At 42.5% G+C, this 26,432-nt stretch overlaps 1 protein-coding gene and 1 pseudogene across 4 annotated transcripts in view; one reads left to right on the forward strand and one right to left on the reverse strand.

The window, feature by feature from the left end:
- The window catches only part of LOC107143482, a 48,156-nt pseudogene extending 24,776 nt beyond the window's left edge, over positions 1 to 23,380 (reverse strand).
- The window catches only part of Susd6 (sushi domain containing 6), a 107,314-nt gene that overhangs the window by 26,107 nt on the left and 54,775 nt on the right, over positions 1 to 26,432 (forward strand). For 2 of the 4 annotated variants that reach the window (XM_048798577.1, XM_015490574.2), the window contains exon 2: positions 25,707 to 25,908. In XM_048798577.1, the coding sequence (XP_048654534.1) occupies positions 25,788 to 25,908 (121 nt within the window). In that variant the 5' untranslated portion in view covers positions 25,707 to 25,787. Of the gene's footprint in view, positions 1 to 14,029; positions 14,084 to 25,296; positions 25,442 to 25,706; positions 25,909 to 26,432 lie in introns of those variants that run through there. The other 2 variants (XM_048798575.1, XM_048798576.1) reach the window with 2 other exon arrangements.

The following is a 26,432-nucleotide window of genomic DNA, read 5'->3' on the forward strand; positions in this document are numbered from 1 at the left end:
TGTGAATAAATGCTTTCTAAGGAACCCAAAAGAAATTTGCCAGCTCATTTTTTATGTGAGGGTCTTAGTGTCATATAGGAGATAATGCAGCCCTGAGGGTGGAGAGTGCCCAAGTGTTGCACTTTAAAGAAGTACTTTAATAAAGTTGTGTGTTTTCTATTTGAAATAGGGTGTTGCTTCTTTTGAGAAAGCCTTTACAATAGTACAATGGTTCCTCTGGAACTCATAGCAGGCTTCTTTTCCCACCCTCTCCTGTGTTTACATCTGCTTTTTTCCCCAGGGGAGCATTCATCTGTTCTAAAAAGCAGAGAGAGAAAACAAGAAGTTCTCTGAAAATCAGAACTGTATTTGCCTTTTAGGAGGGTGAGTTCAGAAAGGATTTTTGAAGAGGAGGAAGTGTGGTTGTAAGTCATCACACACACACACACACACACACACACACATACACACACATTCATTCTCTCTTGCTCTCTCACTCCTCCACCCAGATTTTTTTGCTTCTTTTGGAAGATGTGAAGGAGTTTGGGACACAGGGTACACCTTTGACCCCTTTGTTGTACCAGACAAAACATGGCTTTTTAGCCCCTGAGAAAGTCAGTCCTTTTGGTAAGCCACTTTATTTATTTATTTATTTTTGGTGCCAGGGATTGAACTCAGGGGCACTCGACCACTGAGCCACATCCCCAGCCCTATTTTGTATTTTATTTAGAGACAGGGTCTCACTGAGTTGCTTAGCACCTCGCTTTTGCTGAGGCTGGCTTTGAACTCTTGATCCTCCTGCCTCAGCCTCCCAAGCTGCTGGGATTATAGGCGTATGCCACTGCACTCAGCTGGGAGGCCACTTTCTTGCCCTAAATATCACTGGCTGATGTTGACCTTAAGGCCAGGACCAGCCTTTGCAAAATGTCTTTTTTTTTCTTTTTTCAGTGCTGGGAGTCCATCATCCAGGGTATAGTGCATGCTAGGCAAGCACTCAGGCATGAGCAAAGGCCTGTCTTTGGTGATTGCACAGGAGTGTGCAGAGACAGCATCTGAGGATGTTTTGGACAACAAAGATTTCTGAGCACTAGGATGTTTTCATCACACCCTTGCTTCAAGGTCTTGAAGCTGAGGCTCACCAGGCAGTAATGGGTTTGTAAGTGGTTTTAACTCTAGTACCCCTTAGCTTCTTTCTGTACAGTTTTAACCAGCTAGCTGGGTGTTGACATGGATCTTTGCATTTTTATGAGCAAAGGAGAAATTCTACTTTGGCAGTTGAATAATTGCATCTTCTACCCAAAAGCTAATGAATGTTCTCTTCCACGCTACGCATGGCCTGATCCAGCATGTCAGTAGGCTGAGGGCTGTGGGGATTGAGGTGACAATAGGGCAGCTGGGTCCTCATGCTCCAGGGGCTTGGACCCCTGGCTGCTGGCCCACCCCAAAGAGTAGGCCAAGAGGAAGGCTGGCAGCTTCCCTGAAGTGACTGCTTTTCATAGTTAAGTTAGTGTGACCAGCCAGAGGAGGGGGTGGGCTCCTGGGAAGAAGGTGGGGGAGTCTTAATTATGCCTTCCTGGTTTGGCACACCCCACTCTTGCCTTCTCTTCTGTACTGGCAGATAGTTTCCCTCAGCTCTCAGAATAATCATCCCTCATTTCTGAGGGGAGGCCCATTTCTGCTAATACTGTATATATGTGCACACACAGAGCCTACCTCAGGTACTGTTATGTGTGCCTTCTGCCTTCCTTCCAGAGAGTTGGGTAGCCACTCATTTTCTCATGAGCCACTTCTGCCACACTGATGTTACTGGAGGCCTGTGCTGCTGACCTTCTCTTCTAACAGAGGACTGGATGGGAACCATTACTTGGATGCTCAGAACAGACCTAGCAGTACTGGTGCCTCCTGTGTATCCCAGAGGGCTCTGGCAGTGGTCAAATTCTGTTTGGGAGATAGCCATAGGAACTTTGGAACCAATTATAAATAAATAAATAGATAGATAGATAGATACAGTTAGGAGAACTGGATTCTGATTTAGCCATTCACGAGCCCTGTATCCTGGGGCAATGTTATCCCTCTCCTCTCTAGGGCACAGTTTCCTTTTTTTTTTTTTTTAAAGAGAGAGAGAGAATTTTTTAAAATATTTATTTTTTAGTTTTCGGCGGACACAACATCTTTTTATTTGTATGTGGTTCTGAGGATCGAACCCAGGCCGCATGCATGCCAGGCGAGCGCGCTACCACTTGAGCCACATCCCCAGCCCATTTTTTTTTTTTAAACATTCATTTTTTTTTAGTTTTGGGCGGACACAACATCTTTGTTTGTATGTGGTGCTAAGGATCGAACCTGGGCCACATGCATTCCAGGCGAGTGCACTACCGCTTGAGCCACATCCCCAGCCCAGTTTCCTTTTCTTAAAATGGATAAGTTGGACTTTACAAGATGACCCTACAGTTCCTTTAGGCAGAAATGATTAGGATCCCATGGCAAACCAGGTGTCTGCTACTGGTGAAGGTGACCAGAGGCAGCCAAGGCTGGAACATTTTCCTTTTTTTTAATTTTTAATTTTAATTTTTTGCCTCCCAGCTTTGGCATATGTTGTTTATTCTTGAAATGTTCCCCCCCCATCCCATTCCCAATCCATCTATCCCTCCATCCATTCCTTCATTTTTCTCTCCCTCCCTTCCTTCCTTCCTTCCTTTTTTTTTTTTTTTGTACTGGGGATTGAACTCAGTAGCACTTAACTACTGAGCTACATCCCCAGACTTTTTTATTTTTTTATTTGAGACAGGGTCTTGCTAAGATGCTTAGGCCCTTGCTGAGTTGCTGAGGCTGGCCTTCAACTTGGAATCTTCCTGCCTCAGCCTGAGTTGCTGGGATTACAGGTATGTGCCATTGTGCTGACTTCCAGTCCCTTTCTTTACCTACCTCTTCTTTACCTGGCTAACACTTTCCTGAAACCAGAGTTAATTTAGACTGCTGCATGCCCCCCTATTGGTGTGAGTGCTGACACATTGCCCCGTGCTCAGCACTTCCTTATAGTATAACCGAGATTAGAATTTGGGGATATGGAAAAATAAAGATATACTGACTCGGGGCTGGGGATGTGGCTCAAGCGGTAGTGTGCTCGCCTGGCATGCATGAGGTCAAGGTTCAATCCTCAGCACCACATACAAACAAAGATGTTGTGTCCACTGAAAACTAAAGAATAAATTAAAAAAAAAAAAAGATATACTGAATCTCAAAAACAAGAACCCAGAACTGGTGGAAAGCAGGAAACATCCGTGAACCTTTAAAATACAAAACAAGCAGTTAGTGAGCAACCCAGCCTATGGCCTTAACCAAAGTCTTTGGCCCTTGCCTTGACCGATGTTCTTGCCTGTTCCTGCCACAGAAAGTAACATGATCCAAGAGCAACACACATAAACTGGCACTAAATTGTGTAACTCTACTTGTATAAGTCCAGCTCCTGGTTATTGTCCCTCTGTAAATATTAATACCCCAGACCAAGGGATTGCGGTCTTTCCCTCTGGAGATGGCCCATATTCTCCCTTGAATGTGTATCTGCTTTCTTAAATAAGTGTGTTTGTGTCTTGGATTGGCACATGCTGAAATTCTTTTCTGTCGCATATGCCAAGCATCTCCCTTGTTCTGAGTCAGGTCCCCCTCTCCAGGAATTCCTCTGATGACATTACCATCTGTTTCCTTGCTCATTTTGACCTTAGCATGAGCTTCCGGAGGGCCGATTGTCTGCTGTCACCAGTTTCCCTAGTAACTGGTACTGTGCCTGCAATGTGGTATATACACAGTAAATGTTAAGTGAATGTGCGACCCCTCCTGGGCCAGCACATACCAGTTCCCATTGTGGGGACTCTGCTGGATCCTCCCTCAACCCCAGCTTTCTCACTCCACTCAGTCTCTCTTTCTGAGTTGTGGGGGGGGTGTTTGGGAGAACCTTGGATAATGCTGAGCATTGTTTTTAAAGTTGTGCTGGACAAAGCACTGGGCGAAGTTGCCACCCCCATCCCCAGGGCACTCAGTGGGCCTTGACTTTATCCTGCTCCTTTCTGTCTTCAGCCCTGGGGGAGGGGCCTGCTGACTTGTGCAGACTGCTGTCCCCAGCCAGCTGCCTGGGGCTGGGCCATCTGTTGCTGGTGGTGAGTGACCTTAGCAGGGGAGGGAGTGTGGATTATGCTGCAACCTCACCTCTTCCAGGGCCCTCCTCCATGGCAGGGTCCACCCCTTTCTCTCTACGTTCTGCCTCCTATTCCAGTACTCTGTTATGCTCACTTCCTCCAAGTCTAGGTTTTCTTCCAGATGCTGTCCACCCCCCACCCCAGGAGAACCCTTGCTGTGTTTTTCTTTGCTCAGAGTGTGTTCTTTGCCCTTTTGCTCTTGTCCCTGAGAATCTTTATATAATAAGACAGCAGCAGCAGGGGGAAGAAAAAAACTTTATAGATATGAAACTTTTTGGACCCCTATTGATCTTTGTTCAGATAAAAATGATGAGTCTCTTGCTGGCAGAGTTGGTACCTTTGGGTTCACCACCCTGTTTTCTGTCCCTCCTGGGGAATCTTTGAATGGCAGGGGTGGGCTGATTAACTCACTTAGAAAAGGTGTAATTTAGCTTGTGCTTCTCTAGCCTTGTGTAAATATAGGAAAGATGCAGGGGGAAAGTTCGGAGATTCTCTGTGCGGCTTGTGGTTCCTCCCCCCAGTTCATCGTGTGTGTGTGTGTGTGTGTGTGTGTGTGTGTGTATGCACGCACACACGCTTGCTCAGAGAGGTAGGATTAGGGGAGAATGTAGATAGAAATAGAAGCCATCTTTTTTTAAACTAAATAACAAAGTGACAAAGCAGGAACTAGAAAGTCAGCATACCCTAAAGTAGGGCTTCCCAGACTTTAAGGTGCATATGAATCACCTGGGTAATCTTACTGAAATGCAGATTCTGATTCAGTGGACCTGGGATCAAGGTGAGGTTGAGGTTTCTAATAAGCTGCCAGGTGATGCCAATGCTGTCTTTGATGAACTACAGTGTGACTAGCAAGGCCCTGTCCTTACTCTTCCACCTCTTAATACTTGATCAAAGAGCTTGACATGAGGAATGAAGGGGAAAGACTAGTTCTGACTTTCACATTTTAAACCTGAAGGCCTGGGCTGATTATTGTCTGCAGAGCCTTTTCCTGGGTTCCTTTTACCGGAGTTCCTGTCTTCTCTGCAGTTCTTTTGATTCAGTTTGATTTCCATGATATAAGAATCTCTGTCCTCCAGAGGATGGATGTGCTAATGCACAAGACTGGATCCTGGCCCCATCACTGTGGTTCATTATAAGTAGATAAGACCATTCCTAGTAGTTAAATTTTAGAATTTTACAGGTGGAAGTATTCTTACGTCATCTTTTCTAACTCCTCCAGTTAGGAGGAAAATGGTCCTTGGGAAATGGTCCCAGAAAAGTTATGTGACATGTCCACAGTCTCAGTGGCAGAGCTGGAGCCAGATGTCTTCATTCCCAAGCTCCTCTTTCTGAGAGACTGTAAGCTTGAGTTTGAGGCGAAGGATCAAAATGTTGGCTTGTGGACCTGGTAGTAGGATAGAAGGCTTTCCAGTAGTGTGAGGGAGTTGCACTCTTTGTGCATCACCAAGATAGAGCCCCGACATCCTGCAGCTCAGTATTTATTCACTTAGGTCAGGGTTCTCAGCTGCAACACTGATGACCTGTTGGGACTAGTAATTCTTTGTTTGGTGGTTGTGGTGGTGGTGGTGTGTGGAGGGGACACCGGGGGACTGTCCTGTGCGCAGGAGAATGTTTAGAAGCATCCCTGGCCTTACCCATTAGATACTACCCCAGCCCCCATCACGTTGTGACAACCAAAATATGCTGCTGTGTGAAGAATCCACACAAAAATTCATTTAAAAAAAAATGAATCGCCACCTTTCATGGCCCCTCTAGGATGTAGAGCTCCAAGCTGAACTCTGAACTTGGGCATTTACTGAGGCAGAGATTTTGCAACCCTGGGCTGGATTACATAGCTAAGAATTGAATATTTCTCATTCACATCTGAATTATTCTTGTCTGTCACTGTCAAGGAGCATTCTTCCATTTTGACAGAAAGCTTTTGTCTGAACTTGTAGAGACCAGAAACATTGACTAACAGATGTCTGTACTTGAAGGGAAGGAGACCTACTTATACCTGACGTGGGTAGGCTACCTCATTCCTTATAAGTTTGTGTGTGTGTGTGTGTGTGTGCACTGGTCATTGAACCCAGGGCCTTGCATATGCTGACAAGTGCTCTATAACTGAACTACATCTTAAAAATTTTAGTTTTGAGACAGTGTGCTAAGGCTGGTCTTGAACTTGGGATCCTCCTGCCTCAGCCTCCTAAGTAGCTGTAATTATAGGTGTGTGCTACCACTCTTAGTTTCGTTCTTATTTTTTATTTCTTTTTTTTTTTTTTTTAAAGACTTTTCCCAGCATTGCTTTTATTTATTTTTTTTTTAAAGAGAGAGAGAGAGAGAGAGAGAGAGAGAGAATTTTTTAATATTTATTTTTTAGTTTTCGGCGGACACAACGTCTTTGTTTGTATGTGGTGCTGAGGATCGAACCCGGGCCGCACGCATGCCAGGCGAGCGCGCTACCGCTTGAGCCACATCCCCAGCCCCTTATTTTTTATTTCTAAGTTGACTTTATTCTGTGGTGAGGTAAATATTTTGATGGACCTTTCCTGTCTCTTTATTATCACCATAAGACTGCAAAGGACGGTGAGGTCTGCACTATTGTGAGGAAATAGGTAAATTCCTTTTATGTGAGCCTAAAAAGTTTTTATCCCTTTTTATTCTTCAGCAGATACTGGACTTGCAAATATATATGTATATTTATTTATTTATTTATTCTAATTTGTTATACATGACAGCAGAATGGATTTCAATTTATAGTACACAAATGGAGCACAATTTTTCATTTCTCTGGTTGTCCACAAAGTAGACTTACACCATTCATGTCTTCATACATGTACCTAGGGTAAGATGACCATTTCATTCCACCATCTTTCCTACCCCCATGCCCTCTCCCTTCCCCTCTGTCCCCTTTGCCCTATCCAAAGTTCCTCCATTCCTCCCATGCTCCCCCTCACATCCATTATGGATCAACATCCACTTATCAGAGAAAACATTTGGCTTTTGGTTTTTTGGGATTGGCTAACTTCACTTAGCATGATATTCTCCAGCTCCATCCATTTACCTGCAAATGCCATGATTTTATTCTCTTTTAATGCTGAGTAATATTGTGTGTGTGTGTGTGTGTGTGTGTGTGTGTATGACATGAGGAATGAAGGAGATGTGTGTGTGTGTGTGTGTGTGTGTATCCATTCATCTGTTGAAGGGCATCTTGATTGGTTCCATGATTTAGCTATTGTGCATTGTGCTGCTATAAACATTGATATGGTTGCGTCACTGTAGTGTGCTGTTTTTAAGTCCTTTGGGTATAAACTGAGGAGGGGGATAGCTGGGTCAAATGGTGGTTCCATTGTAAGTTTTCTAAGGAATCTTCAAACTGCTTTCCAGATTGGTTGCACCAATTAGGACTTTAAGATATTTTAAAGCCACTGAGTCAGCACTAGGCCTCCTTAAAAATATTTTGGCCCACAGAAAGCATTAGGGATGGAATGGAGCCTCCATTGTCTCTTGTCTTGCATGATTTCTGATTTTAAGTCTGCTGTAGCTCTTCATTCCTCTGTGTGCCTTGTCTCTCTCTCTCCCCTCCCATCACACTTTTAAGGTTTTTGTTCATTACTGGTTTCAACATTTTGATTGTGATGTGCCTAATATTTGGCCATTTTCCCTCAAAATACTATTTCTGAGCCTTGCTACCTTTCCTTTACTCCCCACTCCAGTCAGATTAGTTGCTTGTTATTGTCCCAAGGTTCATGCCATTCTTTTTTCTTTCTTTCTTTTGATTCTCAGTTTTCTTTTTTCCTCTATGTATACCTTTTTGGACAGTTTCCAATGCTATATATTCATGTTCACTAATTTTTTCTTCTGCATTGTCTAATTTTCAGTCAACTTGATCCTATATACTTTTCATTTAAGAAATTTGTATGTTTCTCTGAAGAAGTTCAGTTTGAATTTTCTTTGTCTTCCATTTCTCTCTTGAACAGGTCGAGTATATTTTATAATAGAAATTTTAATATCCTTGTCTACTAGTTCTAACATCTGTATAATTTCTTGGCCTATTCCTATTTGATTATCCTCCTAATTTTAGATCATGTTTTGTTTCTTTGCATGCTTGTTAATTTTTTTTTTTTTTAAATTGGAGTCCATACAGAGTAAGTTTTACCTTGCTTATGTGCTAAAACTTTTTGTTTTCCTGTAAGTATGTACTTTGGAGCTTTGTTCTCAGGAGTTCAGTTACTTGGAATCAGATTTTTTTCAAGACTTATTTTTATGCTTTGTTGTGGCTGGTTCAGGACAGCCTTTGGTCAAGAGATAAAATGGTCCCACTTTTAAGCCAAAACTCTTCTTGAGTATTCTAACCAATTCTCTTTGTCTTAGGAAATTTTTCCACTCTGGCTGGTGGCAACATGAAATATATCTCTCTCTGAGCGAATTCTGGGAATTATGCACCTAATTCCTTTGGTGGTTATTTCCTCATGGGCATATCCAAGTCAATAGTAGGCCAAAAGCTTAAAGGGATCCCTCTGCCAATCTCTGAAGCTTTTCTCTTTGTAGCTTCCTCCTCTCGGTTACTGTGCCTGCAAATTCTAGCCACTTTGACCTCTCCAAATTCTCAACACACTGAGGTTACTGAACTCTTCAGGTCTCTTCCCTCTGTAGCATGGGAACTTGGGGTTGTTAGCTGGGGTACTACCTTTCCCTTTTCACTGCCTTGTGTTGCCTGTTGTCAGATGTCTGAAAATCATCATTTCCTATGTTTTACCTGGTTTTCTATTGTTCAAGAAAGGAAAGTAAATATAGTCCCTGTTATTTTATCATGACTGGAGATAGAAGTCCCTTAGACTTTCACTTCAGACCTTGAATGTTATTTTTCTCTTGTGTTCATTTGTTGAAACATGGACTCATTCAGACAGATTTATTGAGAGTTCACCCAAGTTCAGATCATGTCAGGTTGTCCAACAGTCATTGAATATCTGCTATGTCTGAAAAAAATGGCATGGCCCAATATCTTGCTATATGTAGTATAATCTGTTACTTTACCTGTATTCTGATGCTGTATTTTCTTAGCATGAGACTGGGCTTGTGTTTCCAGATGTTATCCTGGGAAGCATGTGACGTATATATACACTAGGAGCCTTCTTCCTGATTGAGGTCCCGTTAAACTTGGGGAGCCAACTGAACTCTTTTTTGGTCCTAATTGATGAGCAAACAGCAAGTGCTTGGCTGACTGCCTTTCCATGAGTCAGGCCCAGACAGCCCTGTGAGGGGCAGAGAAGAGAGCATTATGTCTGTATGGTGGGCCTTACTTACCTGGCCTTACTGTGTTCCCGATACATATTGATTTGAACATTAGTCCAGAAATTAGTCCAGAAGCCCTATCTGGAGAGAAATATCAAAATTCTTTCACGAATTTATGATGTTTCTTCCTCATTGGCTCTGCATCTACCACAACCCCTCTTAACATCTTTAGAATAATCCCTGGACTTTATGAAGTTCTTTTGGTGCTACTGCCTGAATTTTGGCATATTGGGGATTACTTTTGGCATCTCTGAAGATTTAAGGGAATACCCTTTGATGTGAATTAGTTTCATTCTTTGGTTCCTGAACTAGGGCCTCAGGAACTGAGGAGGGAACTGAAAGTATGATTGGTGTTAGAACTAGAACATGTAGGATTTGGTAGAGGCACTTTGTTGTACAATTAGGAGTTATATAGGACATAGGAAGGGGTCGGGATATGGGACTAATCAAAGGGAAGGAATAATTGACAAATTCTTACTCTGGTTTTTGCCTGGGCTTCACAGTTTACCCTTAACATTCTATAACAAGATTGGGTAATTTGTAAGAAAGAGGACAGGAAGAATCATGATTTGGTTATAAATTAGGAGACTTACTGGAACTCATACAAGATGGAGAACATTTGGAGCCAGAAGATAAGATTCTTGTTTGGGTGAGTGTACATCTCATTGGGGTTGTTAAGCTTCAGTAGATGGAGGTGGAGAACATGCTTCTAGACTCGTTAATTTGAGGAGAAATACTTAGGAGAAAATACTCAGATGACGTTTGAGTAGGAAGAAGGGAAATGGCAGAAACTAGAACCATATTTTTGGAGAACCTTAAGATCTGAGAAACACTAATGGAGTCACTAGTCACTAGAGTCACTGCTTTGACTCTGCCACTAGAGTGACTCTTTTTTATCCCACTAGTGAATCCTGCAGAAGATTTTGCAATGTTGGATAGAGAGGCCTTTTTTTGTTTTTGTTTTTGAACACCAAGGAAGCATTCAGCTCTCTGATAAACACCAAGAAAGCATTTAGCCTCTCACTAGCTTTTGCTACCCAGAATGTGTGAAAACCTTAGTTCATGTTAATCTATGGGTTTTCTCTGACCTGTCTAGATAGTTCAGGAAGCCTTAACTAAAATCATTAGGTTAACTGAGAAGACACAATTGTAAGACTAAAATCCACTCTAGCAACTATCCAGTATGTTTTCTCCCTTTGTTTCTAACCCCTCCTCCTGAACAGTTTTGTTCTTATTATGTCTACTTTCTCATTTTGAATTCATGTTCAAATCAATATGATCTGCCCTCACCACTCTAATGAACCTGACTGCTCTTGATGGGGTCACCAATGATCTCCTAGTGGCCAAATCCAACAGGCCTTTTAAAGTTTTTATCTTACTGAACCTTTACTGTATTCGCCACTCATCCCCATATCCTCCTTTGAGTTTCTGCCCGTCCCTTAGCATCTGTGATGCACAAGCTCCTGGTTTCTCTGTATGTTCTGGAGTATCTCTCATGGGTTTTCCTTCCTCTGTATTCCTCTTACAAATTATTGTTCTCCCCAGAATTCTTTTCTTGACTCTCTTTTCTTCTCACCTCTTTCCTATGTGAGCTCAACTATTTTATTTGGTTTCAACCTGAGCTGTCCCTCAAGCTGAGTGCTCTTAGGGTTTTATACTCATTCCTAATTTGTCTACTAGAACTTTCTACTGATTATCCTTCAAGTACCTCCAACTCAGCATGCTCATGAATAATCTGAACCAAGTTCATTATATTCCCTGCCCACATCTGCTTGTCCACCTGCATTCTTTTTCTTCTGTGGTAGCTTCTACCATCTAGTCAGTCACTTGAACCAGAAACTTCAGTATCTGCTGTGCTGTGGTTTGAGTGTGTCCCCTAGAATTTATGTGTTAGAATTTTAATTCTCAGAGTCATATGTTAATGGTCTTTGGAGGGGAAACTTGGGAGATAATCAGGATTAGATGAAATCATTGAGGATGAGAGCCTGTGATTGCACTGGTGGTTTTCTAAGAAGAAGAGGGACATGAGTAAGCTAGGATGTGTGTTAATGGGCTGCCTTGGGACTATATAGAGTCCTCACCAGCAAGGACTCACCAGATGTGGCCCCCTGACCTTGAACTTCCCAGCCTTCAGAACCAGGAGCTTTCTTTTTTTGTACTGGGGATTGAACCCAAGGGCACTTTACCATTGATCTGCTTCACCCCCTGACCTTTTTATTTATTTATTTATTTTTTAAATTTTGAGATAGGGTCTTGCTAAATAGATGGAGATTGGCTTTGAACTTAGCTATCCTCCTTCCAAGTTACTGGGATTACATGTGTGCTCTATCACACCCCTCTTAAACCTTTATCCTTTATAAAGTACTCAATTTGTGATATTCAGTTTGGCAGTAGAGAATAGACTAAAACTATCCTTTATTGTTTCATTCACCCCATTCTTTTTTTTGGGGGGGGGTGTATGTGNCCCCCCCCCCCACCACTTTTTTCTTCTATCATTCTTTTTTACTTAGAATATTTGAATTAAACTCAGAGGCACTCTACCACTGGGCTATACTTCTGAAACTTTTTATTTATTTTTTACCACATAGCTGAGGCTGGCTTCAAGTTTGTGATCCTCCTGTCTCAGCCCCCTTAGTAGTTGGAATTACAGGTATGTATCATTACATTTGGCTCTCACCCTATGTTTTCAGTACAATGACAATAATAATGATGGATGTGATGACTGTAATGGTAACTACTATTTGTGATGACTCACAGTGTACCAGGCATTATGCTAAGTGTTTTGTGTACATTTCCCTTTAAAATACTTAGAAAAGCCCTGAAATAGGTTTTATTGGTACTGTTTTACAAACAAGAAAGCTAAGATCCAGAAAGGTTGGATAACTACATTGGGAGGAGTAGCCAGTTGTGGTGACTTCTGAAGACTGAGGCAGGAGGATCACTAGTTTGAGGCCAGCCTCAGCAACTTAGACCCTGTTTCAAAATAAAAAATTAAAAGGGCAGGGGATGTGACTCAGTGGTAGAGCAGCCCTGGGCTCAATCACTAGTAACCCCTGCCAAAAAATATATATATGTGTACATACATACACATATGCACAAGTAGCTATTTTGCAGAGATGAAGCATCTTGCCTGCTCAAGGTCAATTTTTCTGGTTAGAAGTAAAACACAAGTAGGTTTCAAGTCTCTTGTCCTTGAACTTAGTTGGGCACATAACTTTTTTTGTTTTGACCTGAGGGTTCATTCTCTGTGGTCATTTTGTCTCATTTTTTGCTCTGCTCCTTTTAATTTCAGTGAAATTGAATGAAATAGAGGGGAAGGGTGGTTTAGAGTTGGGGTTTTTGGTGAGATTTTAAAGTTTATTTTTAAATAGGCAGCCTTCCCAGACTGACTGGGAATGTAGCAGAAGGCCTGAGAACCAGGAAGTGACACAGACCTGTTTATATCATCCCACTTGGTGGCTTTATGAAAGCCATCCACAAAGATGGTAAAAGGTAAACATAACTGCAGCAGACAGTTCCCTTGGGTATGCTATTTTTGACCTGGAGGAGGTATTTCCTACACAACTATAAGTACTTTGAACACCAAAATCTAGCTCCTAAATATGCACTGAGTGAAGGTATATAGATAGATCTTTCTTTTCTCTGTCTTGTTTGTTTGATTTTGGGTGTGTGTAGGGGGATGGTGGTATTGGGGATTGAACCCAGAGATGCTCTACCACTGAGCTACATTCCCAGCCCTTTCTATATTTTATTTTGGTACTAGGGATTGAACCCAGGGATGCTTAACCACTGAGCTATATCCCCAGTCCGTTTTTATATTTTATTTAGAGATGGGTCTTGCTAAATTACTTAGGGAATTTCTAAGTTGCTGAGGATGGTTTTGAAACTTGTGATCATCCTGTCTCAGCCTCCTAAGCCACTGGGATTATAGGCATGTGCCACCACACCTGGCTTATTTTTTAATTTTGAGACAGGGTTTTGCTAGATTGCCCAGGCTGGCCTCAAACTTGTGATCCTCCTGCCTCAGCCTCCTAATTCTCTGGGATTACTGGCATGCACTACCACATCTGGCTGATTCTTCTTTCTTTCTTTCTTTTTTTTTTTTTAATCGTAGATGTACACAATATCTTTATTTTATTTATTTATTTTTTAATGTGGTGCTGAGGATCAAACCCAGTGCCTCATGCATGCGAGGCAGTCGCCCAACCACTGAACTACAACCCCAGCCCCAGATTCTCATTTCTAATTACCAGACAGCAACAGTCAGTGGTTGGTTCTAGGCAGACAGAATGATTAGTTCCTGTACCCCAAATGTTTTTTGTGAATTGTTCTTCTGTTTCTTTATCTTTCAGGTAGCTCTCTACATCCAAAACACTGTCTGATAGCCCACTCTAAAGCGGGAGTTGAGGTCCGGGTCCAGTCAAAAGTTTTCCATTTCCTCTCTCCCCTATTGCCCTCTGAAGTCTTTGTTCCTATCCCCTTTGTGTTCCCATAGCGCACTCTCTCTCTTTTTTTTTTTTTAAAGAGAGAGAGAGAATTTTTTAATATTTATTTTATTTTTTTTTAGTTTTCGGCGGACACAACATCTTTGTTTGTATGTGGTGCTGAGGATCGAACCTGGGCCACATGCATGCCAGGTGAGTGCGCTACTGCTTGAGCCACATCCCCAGCCCCCCATAGCACTCTCTTTTTAAAAGACTTTCTTTTGGGCTCTAGTAACAATTTGAGTACTATATAGATAAATATGTAATTCCTCTCCAGTACACTATGAATTCTTTGAGAATAAGAACTGTGTTCCACTTCATCTCTGAGATCACCCAAACTTTGCACAGAAGACAGTCAGTAAATATTTGCTGAATTGCAGTGTAGTTACTGGAAACACAGAGCACTAAGAAGTCAGTTTGAGCAAGCTAGCTTCATGGTCTTTATTTGCAAAGTCAGTACTGGAGCCTGTTGATCTTGGCTCTGTTGGGAACCAAGCAGTAGGGTGTGATCACTCATAAGATCTATCTCTAGGGTTTAGAAATTGATTATAGTCACTTGTGCCACACATCTGTTGTGCTACCTAGCCAAATTTGAGGATTTATACCCTTTTTCCTCTTGTTTTATTATCTGCTGCTGCTTTGTCATCTTGTGTTTTTTATATAGATATGTCTTCTGGGTTTATCTTTTTTCCCTCCATGCAGCAAGTGTTTATTGAGCATTCTAGAGCATGGGCCTTGGAGAGAAACAGAGTTGATGGTCTCTGCAGGCGTTTTTACCTGTGAGTGTATGGCGACCAAAAGCTCAATAGCTCTGAGTGGGCTTCAGGGAGTGTATGCTTGGTTGTCCTGTTCATGGCCTGGGTGTTGATGTATGGGTTCAGAAGAGCCTCCTAGGCTATGGGCTAAAGGGACAGGTTTTCCAAGAAGAGATGGACTGGAGGTTGACCTTTTATTTGGAAAACAAAAGATCAGGGAATCCTTTTTCATAAGGAAAGCAGGAGGAGGAAAAACTTACAGATCCCTTAGATTCCATTTACCCAGAGCATAGGGATATTATCACCTATTTATTTAATGAGGGAGGAAGTTGTGTGTGTAGATATATTCCCTGTGACTCTCAGACACTGTAGTAGAGTCACAAACTGTGTTTAATTTTTGGTGGAAGAGGGATAGTGCTACAGGCTTTAAAAATATTTTGGAATTTGTTGGAAAAGAATCTGGAACTACTTGAGTGCCCATATTTTCAGACACCATCCACCATCTCATATCTCTTTTTCATCTCACAAAATCCAATGAGATGGGTACCATTTATCCAGTTTATAGATGGGAACTGAAATTAACTTGCCTAAACTACCCAGTTAATAGTATTCATCAGACCAGAGATTCTGGACTGGTCTTTCAGACTCTTTCCATGATCCCAGCCTCCTTGAGCTATTTAGTTGAACTGTTTCCTTTTTCAGATGAGGAAGCAGAGACATCGAAAATGAAGTGTTTGATATAGATAGTCAGCCTATTAGTCCATGTGAAGTTGGGCTGACGGAAGTGGTTTCCTGCTTTCAGGTCTGAAATGGATGGCAGGCTAAATTCTGCTCACAAGTGCTCAGTCTCCTCTCGTTCCTTTCTCATATTGAGCCTCTCTTCTGTCCTTCTTTTGCCTCTTGTTTTCTTTCTCCCTAGGCTCTTACAGCTCTGCTGTGATCCTTGTGTGTGTGTGTGTAGGCTGGATTTTTTGTTAGCATTTGTTATTTTTGGAAAGCACTTTAGGACACTGTGTACGGATAGCCCATACAAATGTGCTGATGGATTGATTAAACTGTAAGTGGGAAAGTGGACTCTTCCTGGGTTTGCTGCATTGCAGAGAGAGATAGATGCTAGGGATTGGTCTTACAAGATGAAACGGGAAAGGGACACTCTTACCAAACATTGAGAATATTTTTAACATTTCTTCCTTCTAGTCAGAATTTTTGTTGACTTATTAGAGGAAATACTTTTGGGCCCCTCCTATTCCCTAGAAGACATTCCATATTCCTTAGAATGGAAAGGGCCTTTGAGGATCATCCAGGTCCACCCCTGAGAACCAAGAAGACTGGCTGACTTGCCTGAGGCCAAGCTACTGCTTAGTTGTAGAGCTGGGACCTGGTTCTGCCTTCTACTTACAGCTCTCTGTTGCAGTCATCCTGTTGTTAGGCTCTAAAAAAGAGGCGTTGGTGGAAGAGTCAACTTAGGGAGGGCATGGTAGTGGGGTCTGCCTGGAGTTCTTGGGGAATAATGTGGAGGGAAAGTGTGATGATGCCCAGAGGGTGCCGTGAATGAATCTGGGGAAGACAAGAATGCAAGGAATATCAAGCCAAGAATGTAGCTCAGTGGTGGAGCGCTTTCCTAGTGTGTGTGAGGCACTGGGTTCAATCCCCAGCACTGGGGAAAAAAACTTAACAATTCAAGAAAGTGTCTGGCACCCTACAGTGGTTTAGGGGGCTTTAGAGGAAAGCTGAGGGTAATTGAGGGTGGTTTTTTTTTTTTTTTTTTAATGATTTGGAGGGTGTAAAATTTCAACAAATTTTATGCCTTTGGGACTAAGCCGGAGATTGAAAGGAAAGAGATAAGGTTATGTTCTGTCAAAGGATCTCAAATTCCAGTAGAAGAATTTATGGCTGTTTAAACACTGAGGTGTTAATGGCACAATGGAAATAGGATAGTAAGATTGGAAGGAAGTTGGTTGCAGTGGCATGCACCTATAATCTCAGTGACTTGGGAAGCTGAAGCAGGAAGATCACAAATTTGATGCCACCCTTAGAAATAAGGTTGGAGATGTAACTTAGTGGAAGAGGGCCTCTAAGTTCAATCCCCAGCGCCCCCCACCCCAAGTTTGGAAGGAACCATAGATCCAGAGGGGAAGGAAAAGAAGGCATCTACAAACCTAACTTTGGTCTTTAATTTTTGTGGGGGGAGGGTAAGAGATATTTAGATTTTTTTTCCCCCCTTTAAACATGTAGCCTGATAATTTTAGGGAAAGTGAGAGAAGAGAGAAAAGACATTAAAGGGAAGAAATGGAGAGGTAAGGGAGGGCCTGGTTACACTTTGGTCTTGCTAGTTACTTCTCTTGTCATTCCCTTCTGGGGAACTTTGGACTTCTTGTCCTTATACTCTGAGAGATGTAATTAGCTGGTTAAACTTTTCATATTTCATGAACTGATCTTTGTTTTCTCCCATCACGTGGTAGCATGGGTGTTGATAAAGATGGTTGATGAAAGGAATAAGCTCTCTTCTTCTAGACTCTCACCATGACTAACCACCACCCAGTTTCTGGATTAGTCTGAGGCATGAAAAGGATTTTAGTTGCTTTTGTCTTCCTAGTTCCCTCTCCCAATTACTGGATAGATGAGCCATGGGTTAGGAAGATTTGTCCTAATAATTAAATGTAGAAAGGCTAGCTTCTGCTACCATCTGCTTGGTGTGGGGATACATGCCTCTAATCCAGCAGCTCAGGAGGTGGAAGCAGGAAGATTTCAAGTTCAAAGCCAGCCTCCGCAACTTAGCAAGACCCTGTCTCAAAATGAAAAGTAAAAAGGGCTGGGGATGTGGTTCAGTGGTTAAGCACCACTGGGTTCAATTCCCAGTACTAAAATAAATAAATGGGAACTGAGGCTGGTTTTACCTGCTCAGCATGTGGGAGCCAAGCTTGACTAAATCAGACTCCACTTGTCTCCACAGAGGAGAGCTCACCTGTACCTCCAGCACTACTGTGGTATTCTCTGCAGGGATAGACTCCAAGGCAGCCAGGCACAAGGGCTGAGAACATCTGGGCCCTGGCTGCTTAGGGAACAGGGTGCCATGGTTGTTTCTTGGCTGGCACTATACTGCTGCCACCTCCCTAAGCTAAGAGCCAGTTTTGAATGTGACTCTAGGGTACCTTTAATCTTAGGTTGTTGGGTTAACCTGGAAGCATCTGTGACAACAGCAAGCAGTAAACCATGTGAACTTTGGGCTTGAGTTGCAGGTTCTCCTTAGCACCAGAAGCCTGCCATGTTTGGCATCATTTCTCAGATAGCCCTCTCCTCTCCTGGCTTCTGGCTAAGACTATAGATAGATGCTCTGGGTCTTTCTAATTTACAGAGCATTTCCTTGCCTTTTGTCCCTTCTTTTTTTTTTTTCCTGGTCCTGGGGATTGAACTAGGGCCTTACGCATGCAAGGCAAGCACTGACCTATATCCTCAGCCCTGTCTTTTGTCTCTTCTGAGCCTCACTAGAGTCTAGTATGATAGTCAAAACAAACAGTATCCTCACTTTCAAACAAGGGAACAGAGGTAGAGATGAGATAAGTGGCTTCCTAAAGGTCAGATCCATGGCTCAAGGGCAGTGTGGACTACAGGGCTCAGTTAGTCACCCAGGTTTTGCTGTTCTAGTTCACCAGTGGGAAAGGCTAGCTTCTGCTACCATCTGCTGTTGGGTCAGCAGCACTCATTCCGAAGAAAGAAACCTGTAAGGGTGAATGCAGGTTTTCCTTGTCTCCGCCTCACCTGTGTTTTGGAAGGGAAAGCCAGCTGCTCCAGGAAGCCATGGGTTACATAAAGAGAAGTGAAGAAGCCTTGGAGAATTCTGTGGCTGAAAGGCTAGAGAGCCTTTAAGACCAGCCAGCTGGCTGGTAGCAGCTGCTTTTGACCAGTGACGAGTCCTTGCTTCCCCAAAGTTGAAGTATAACACCAGAGAAGCACGCCGAGGCAAGGTCAGAGTGGAAAGTAGAAGTTTATTAAAGGACAGCAGAAAAGACTTCTCCTGGAGGAAGAAGGGGTCCCAAGAGGTGGAATCCGAGGAAGTGCGGTTGTCTCTCCATTTTATAGTTTCTTTCAGTGATGGAATGTAGGTGGGAAGGGCCTAGGGGTGGGACACAAGTGGGCCAAAGAAGTAATCTGGTCAGGAAGGTCTTCTGAGTCAGCACCCTCAAGTTTGCTGGGGGCTGTTCATTAACACTTCTTTGGGATGGGCTATCTTCATGTTTACTGGGATGGGCTCTGGCCTTGGGCTTTTTCCTGGACTTCATTAACATTCCATGAGTTGTCCTGCGTTTCCTGGAATTCATTCTCAACATGGCCTCCATTTTAGATCTTACTCGATATTAGACCCGATTTACCTAACTACTACCTAACTACGCTGACTACCTAACTTTAAATCTGGCTTCACTAGGCCCTCCTTTTTGCACATTTATAATTTAGATGTTATATTCCTGCAAAGAGTGCTAGCTTTGAAAATGAGACTTAAGTTTCCTTTTCAGTGATAACTTTTTAAAATTAGAGGATGTGGTCACTAATGTACCAAAAGAATACTGAAGTGAAATGGTTTCTTCCTTCTTTTTGAACAAAGTTTGAACCTTAGTATTTTTCTAGGGATAATGAATACCCACTCTTTATTTTCTGTGGTGCTAGGGATCAAAACTCAGGGCCTCAGGCATGCTAAGGAAGCTCTCAACCACTGGGCTACATCATCCTCCCCCCCCCCTTATTTATTTTGAGACACGGTCTCTAAGTTGTTCAGGCCAGCTTCAAACTTACTATCCTTCTGTCTCTGCCTCCTGAAGTAGCTAGGAATATAGCTGTGTGTCATTACCCCCCCCCCCCGCCCCATATGCCTGGGCACACATGTGATTTCTAAGAACAGATTCTAGAAGAATTGATAGAGAATGTGTGCATTTTTTGACAGATGTTATTAAGTTGTCCTCCAAAGAGGTCCACATTGATTACAAAATAGAAATTTAAGACTATCATTTGGGCACCGACCTCTTTTCCCCCCACTACCACCAGTTCTCTAAAATCACTGCCAGAGTGACCTTAAATGAATTTGATCTTGTAACTTCCCTGCTTATCATCCTTGTTAGCACCATCTGGTTGTGTTTGGGGTGGGGGGGGCGGGGCAGAGGGTAGCCTTGAGACTTTTCAGCTGAGCTCTGTCCTTCTCCTGCCTTCTGCCAGGAATGTTGGCTCTCACAGTATTTTTTTTTTTTTTTTAATTTAAAACCTCGTTTACTAGAAGACATGAAAAAAGATGAAGGCAGCCCACATGGTAGAAGTTATGTTACACAGGCAACAAAAGATAAGTACCCAAAACACATAAAGAACTACAAAACAATGAGAAAAAGGTAAAGCAGTCCACAAGATAATGTGCAAAATGCACCAACAGAAAAAGTTAATGAACATCAGTGCCTCCAGGTTGAGTGCTGCCTGAATATAGAGGAGAGTCATGTTTTTCCTCACACCTCTTCTCTGAGTTTGGTATCATATGTATTACCCTCCAGAAGCAATAGAAAAGTATTACTGAAAATAAAAATAAATAAAAGTAAATAAGTTGTTTTATATTTAGCTACATGTAGTAAAATATTCTATATTTTCCTATATGATTATGTATTTCCTGAGATATGTAGAGATAATATAAAACTTATATTTTCATTTCCTTCTTTTTTATCCTAGCATATAGGACCAATCATTGCTTCCAAATATTCTATGTGTGTATACACACACACATGCACACACACGTTTTTATGTGTGGTGATAGAGATTGAACTCAGGGCCTCCTGCACACTAGGTAAGAACCACATCCCCAAAGTCATACACACACACACACACACACACACACACTCTTTTTCTTTTCTTTCTTTCTTTGTTTCTTTTTTTTTTGTTACTCGGGATTGAACTCAGGGGCACTTAATCACTGAACCACATCCACATCCCCAGCCCTTTTTAAAATTTTATTCGGAGACAGGGTCTCACTGAGTTGCTTAGTGCCTTGCTGTTGCTGAGGCTAGCTTTGAACTCTTAATCCTCCTGCCTCAGGGTCCTGAGCTGCTAGGATTATAGGTATGCACCGCTGCCCCAAATACATACATATATTAATATTTTTTTTAGTTGTTGATAGACCTTTATTTTATTTATTTATATGAGGTGCTGAGAATCGAACCTAGTGGCTCACATATGCCAGGCAAGTGCATTACTGCTGAGCCACAGTCTCAGCCCCCCCAAATATATTTTTAAGCTTACCACTTTTATGGAAGCAGTGCTCATTTCTACTATTGTCTCTCACAACCTTCCACATACCTGTGCTAGGTGAGAACTGGTATTCAGTAAGTGCTTAATGAATTTAATTGTGGAGGATATGTATTTTATCCTTTTCCCACTTTCTAATCTGGTAAAGTTTTTATTTCTTAATTTAATTTTATTATTTATTTTTTTAAAATTTGAGACAGGATCTCCCAGGTTGCCCAGGCTGGCACTGAACTCCTGGGCTCCTCCTGCCTCAGTCACCCAAGTAACTGGAATTATAGGTATGAACCACAGTGCCTGGCTTGGTAAAGTTTTTAGACTTTACCCATTTTTTAAACTAATCTCTTTTTTAGGATTGTCAATCCTTCACACTTTATCCATAATCCTTTATATTAGGGTTATGACAAACTGAGAACTGAATAGTTATTTATTTACATTCATTGTGGTCAATCATTGTTGTGATGATCCCTAATTACTCCAGTCACTTTAATTCTTGATTTTTTTCTTAAAATAATAGTTCAAAATTCATTAAAAATTGGAAATCCATTATTTCTTTCATATTTGATTTGCTTTAACAGAAATTCTTTACTTCTTTTGTCAATATGATTTGGAGAGAATAGATTAAATACAGGAATAAAATAATGCTCAAGTTGTTCTGTCCTGAGACACTCAAAAAAGAATGTCACACAGTTATCAAAGCAGAGTACTAGGTCTTTGAGGTGCCACTGACTGCCCTGTGGGTTCTGGGTATATACATGTAGGAAGGCAGTTTGCACATGAGAAGAACAGAATTTATCCAGTTCTTTTCAGTGTTCAGGCTTTTTTTTTTTTTTTCAGCTGTCCCAAAAGGAATTTCATTAGTTTTAAACAATCTTTCCTGCAACATTTCATTCCATTAGTTTCATAACATATTTTAGTTTGCGCATGGTTTTTCAAAATATCCTTTTCAATATGCGAGAAGGATAGCTGCCATGTATCTTCTTGAAAACCATTTTCTTTTTTTACATGCGTGGGTATCAGGTAAAATGGCTCTTAATTTGCTCCTAACTCTTGTTCCAAGCCAGTTATTGATGGGCAGACCTTTTTGGGTGCTAGCGGGCTAGTTACTTTTTGATTCCAAAGTGAGAATTATATCCACAGATATTTCTTCAGATTCTTAATAAGAAGTGTTATAGCAGGGCTCCATTGTCTTTTCCTCTCCACAGTGACATCTATATCTTCAATGTTTTTTAAAAAATTTCTTCTTTAATGATTTTCCTAAACTTTGACAGCATCTTAGAAGCTGATAATATTTCCTCTTCTAAAACTGCTTCAGAGAATTTCCTTTGGGATTTCTTTTGAACTTCACAAAGCAGTGAGCATCACTGTTACAATATTTTTCTAGCTGAATTCTGGGAACTTTCAGTTTAAACATGACATCAAATTCATTAGGTACAGAAATCTTCACCTGCTTGTAGTAGCTCCCGGTCCCCAGCAGGATGACACTTTTGAACTCAGTTTTTTGCAATCTCTGAAGTAGGTGGCCTCTGACCTTGTTCTGACATGACTGCGGCTGAGATTTCCTTGTGCCTGAGCCTCAACTTCTCAAGCACAACCTGGGGCTTCCAGCTGCACAGCACCTCCTCCCTCCTGCCCAGACTTGGGGCTCAGACCGGTGTGCAGGAACAAGACACTTCCGTGGGTTGGGGGGAGGGGGGGGTCTCTGTTGGGGAAGGAGATTGCGCCTCCCTAGCTGCAAGACCCTGCCCTGGGAGAGGGCGGACCCCGGGCTGCAGGAGACTCCAGTGTCTCAGCCAGAACACTCTCAGCTCCTCAGCTTGGCTCTACTAAAGCCTGGGGGTGGTGCACCTTTCACGCAGAGATGCCTTTTTGGAGCCGGCTCTTGGCGCACGTTCCTGCAGTGCTCTTGGTCTGTAAGCACTGCGACTCCCGGACTGAGCTGCTCTTTGCCACGTTGGGCTGGGCGGCCTGGGGAGTAGAGGACACTGGTAGGGCTCTGTCAGGGTGACCCTTGTACCTTTCTCTGAAACCTTGGGGGTGGCAGCTCCCCCTTTCGAAGTTCTCCGAGTGGCCTTATCCGAGTAGGGGGTCCATGGCTAGTGCTGTTGCTAGAAAGAAGAGTTGACTGGGGAAAAGGCCACAGGAGGAGGAACTTGTGATGACAGATAGAAATGAAACTTTAAAATGTGGCGCAAACACAGCGTCTGTGGCCTGGGAACTAGCACTTAGGGGAAACCCACACCTGGAGGTCACATGGAGCCACATGCTCACCTGATCCACTTGTTTTTGATCCCACCTCCTCTTTTCTCCTTTTTTTTCCTACTAGACACATCCTACACATGTAGACTCAGTATCCCCTCCTCTGAGTAGTCTTTACTGATTGCCTGAACTTGTGCACCGAACACTCAACCACCACCTTGTACATGATCATCCACTCAACCCTTAAATATGTGCTGTGACGTGACATGGCACGGAAAGATAGCATTCTTGATGATCCACAGATTGTTACCTTGAGGAGATGATGACTGTCTCATAGGATTACCTAGTGTGACTGCATCTGAAAAGGCAACACGGTGGGGCACATTGCCAACCTGTCACTAGCCAGTTGGAGCCCTAGGCACATCTTTAACATCTTTGGACTTTGGTTTGGACATCTGTCAATAAGAAGGTGGGCTTGATGAGCTCAAACTTCCTTGCCACTCCCATCTTGTTGGTGATGTAATAAAACAGCAGCCAGGGGTTACTGAGGACTTAGAACAGGATAGGCACTTTACCAAGCACTTTGAACCTAATTCTTACATCAACCCTATGAATTCAGTATGATTTCAGTCCCCATTCCCAGATATGGAAACTGAGAATAACTGAGGTTCTGTGACTTGGGTACAAGGTCACAGTAGAGGAAACAGATTTGAATCGAAGCCTTCTGATTCTGCCATTCTAAACTACATAAATGTACACACATTCCACACATTTACACACGCATAGTTTTGTGTATTATTTGAGTCACTCACAGACTGTACCACAGATCACTTCACTAACCACCTGTCTATAACTTTAAAGGCTCATCAAGTTGGAGTCTGGGTAAAAGCAAGAGATGAAGATGTTGTGGTTAAGTTTTCAGCAGGAATGGAAGGAGCACCAGTGGCTAGCTCAGGTTTTTTTTGTTTTTATTTTTGTTTTGTTTTGTTACCAGGGATTGAACCCAGGGGCACTTAACCATTGAGTCCTTTTTTGTATTTTATTTTGAAACAGGGTCTCACTAAGTTGCCTAGGGCCTTACTAAGTTGCTGAGACTGGATTTAAACTCATGAACCTCCTGTCTTGGCCTCCCTCACTAATGAGATCACAGGTGTGTGCCACCATGCCTGGCCAGCTCTGTTCTTAATCCCTGGCTAATGCTTATTTTGAATATGCTGATAACGGTTCTCCCCTGAACTGAGAGAACTCATGTTACTGTTTATAGTTGCCTTCCCTACAAGGAGCATAGATCTGAGTCAAGGCTTTGGGTGTGGAATTAAGATCAGGTCTGCTTCATAGCTCAGACAGCATCTCAGATGTGTCCTTTATTAGGGCTGTGAATGACAGGCTCCCTTATTTATATGCACATACAGCCTTATTACTAGAGAAGGAAATGTGTGAATTTTTTTTTAAAAGGAAGTATAATCTTATTATTTGGAGTACCTATTAAAACTAGAATATATGAGTAGCTGGCAAATGAAATTGAATATAAGTTAACTAAAATATAGTGGGCCCACATTGTAATATATCATCAACCCAGCTTCTTCCTTGAAGGAATGTAGGAAATAACCATTAAAAGTCTTTACTCTGTTTTTATTTTTTAAAGATATTGGTTTCTCCTCTTTTGGAGTCTCTCTGAACCAAAGTAGGTAGCAAGGCTAATTAGCAACCATAGCCTATTTTCCACCCCGTATCACTTTCAAGGACAGCCAACAGACTGTGGTCTCTCTGGTCATAAGTGTATTAGGTGAGTCTTGATTAATTAGCCATTTTTGAGATTCATGGCTGTTGAGTCAGATCCTCAGGGGTTCCTCCTGCCTCTGGCAGGTTAGCAGACAGGTGGGGCCTTGGCTACTACTGCTGCATTCCTTCTCTAGGCGGTATATTTTTTTCTTTAAGAAGATGTGCGGGTCGGGCTGGGGATGTGGCTCAAGCGGTAGCGCGCTCGCCTGGCATGCGTGCGGCCCGGGTTCGATACTCAGCACCACATACCAACAAAGATGTTGTGTCCGCCGAGAACTAAAAATAAATAAATAAAAAAAAAAAAAAAAGAAGATGTGCGGGTGCGCTCCCCCTGTCTTTTCCCTTTTGATTAGTTGAACTTGTTCTGAGTCCAGGTGGCAAAGACAGAGCCTAACAGGTGTAGCCTCTCTGTGTCAACAGCTGCCTTTCTGCTGGAGTCTCAGAGGCTTGTGGTGGGGCAGGGCCCGGCAGTCTGGAAGCCACACTGTGCCTGAGGGATGTCCAGGTGAGCTGGAGCTGTCTCCTAGCCCTATCACAAGAATCTGGCTCCAGAATGGGATGTTGACAACAGTTAGTGTACAGGCCTTAGTGTTTCCAGGCATGGAAAAGCTTCTTTTATACTGTTCTCTTCAGGCAGCAGGGATTTAGTGGTTAGGATTCTTTTAGATTGTATGTGATTATTTGTATGTGATTTGTATGTGCTTGCTTCTAACTTAATGGCAGAAATTTTCACTTTATCCAAGTCCTTGTTTTTTGTTTATTTGCTATAGGTGAATTTACTCCCTGACTGGCATTAGAATTCTTCTGGAATTTTAAATTTTTTCTTTTAAAAACACTTGGACGGATAAAAGATGTGCCATGGCAGGATAGCACCAAAGAGCACCTCAGCATTTGCCGTGGCCTTCGTGGGACATGGAGTGTTCCTTCCACTGGTGATCTTTAGCACCCTGCTTGGAGACGGTCTTGCCTCTGGTAAGTTCCGACCTGCCTTCTGTGTGTGGGAGGGAAAAGACTTCATACCATTGTTTCTTATGGAACCTGGGATACTCTCTTGGCAGGCAGTTTCAGGGAGAGTAGGGAGTTGGGGGCTTTTCTTTTTTCTTTTTCTTTTTTTTCTTTACTTTTCTTGGGAGTTGTGGGCATTTGTGCTATGGTGTATAGCAAGGAACCAGTCCTTCTTGGGGACTAGTGAACCAGCAGCAGGAGGTGGTGTGGAGAAACTGCTGGTGATAACATTACCTCCCCTCTGCCCAGCTGTTGTTATCATCAGGCAGGATAGAGGTGTAGGACCCAGGGTCTGATGTCCAGGCAAGGAGGCAGGCTTTCATATCAGACTGCCAATCTTCAGAGCTCATTTCTAGCTTGCTCTGTGATGCTGAGCAAGTTGCTTTGCTGCTGTGAGCTACAAACCTCCTCAGCTGTAATGGGACAATAATAGTTACTACTTCACAGTGTAGTTGTAAAGATTGCTAGGATAACATAATAAGCACATAGTG

The sequence above is a fragment of the Marmota marmota genome, unplaced genomic scaffold (assembly GCF_001458135.2).
Source record: "Marmota marmota marmota unplaced genomic scaffold, marMar, whole genome shotgun sequence".
NCBI lineage: Eukaryota > Metazoa > Chordata > Mammalia > Rodentia > Sciuridae > Marmota > Marmota marmota.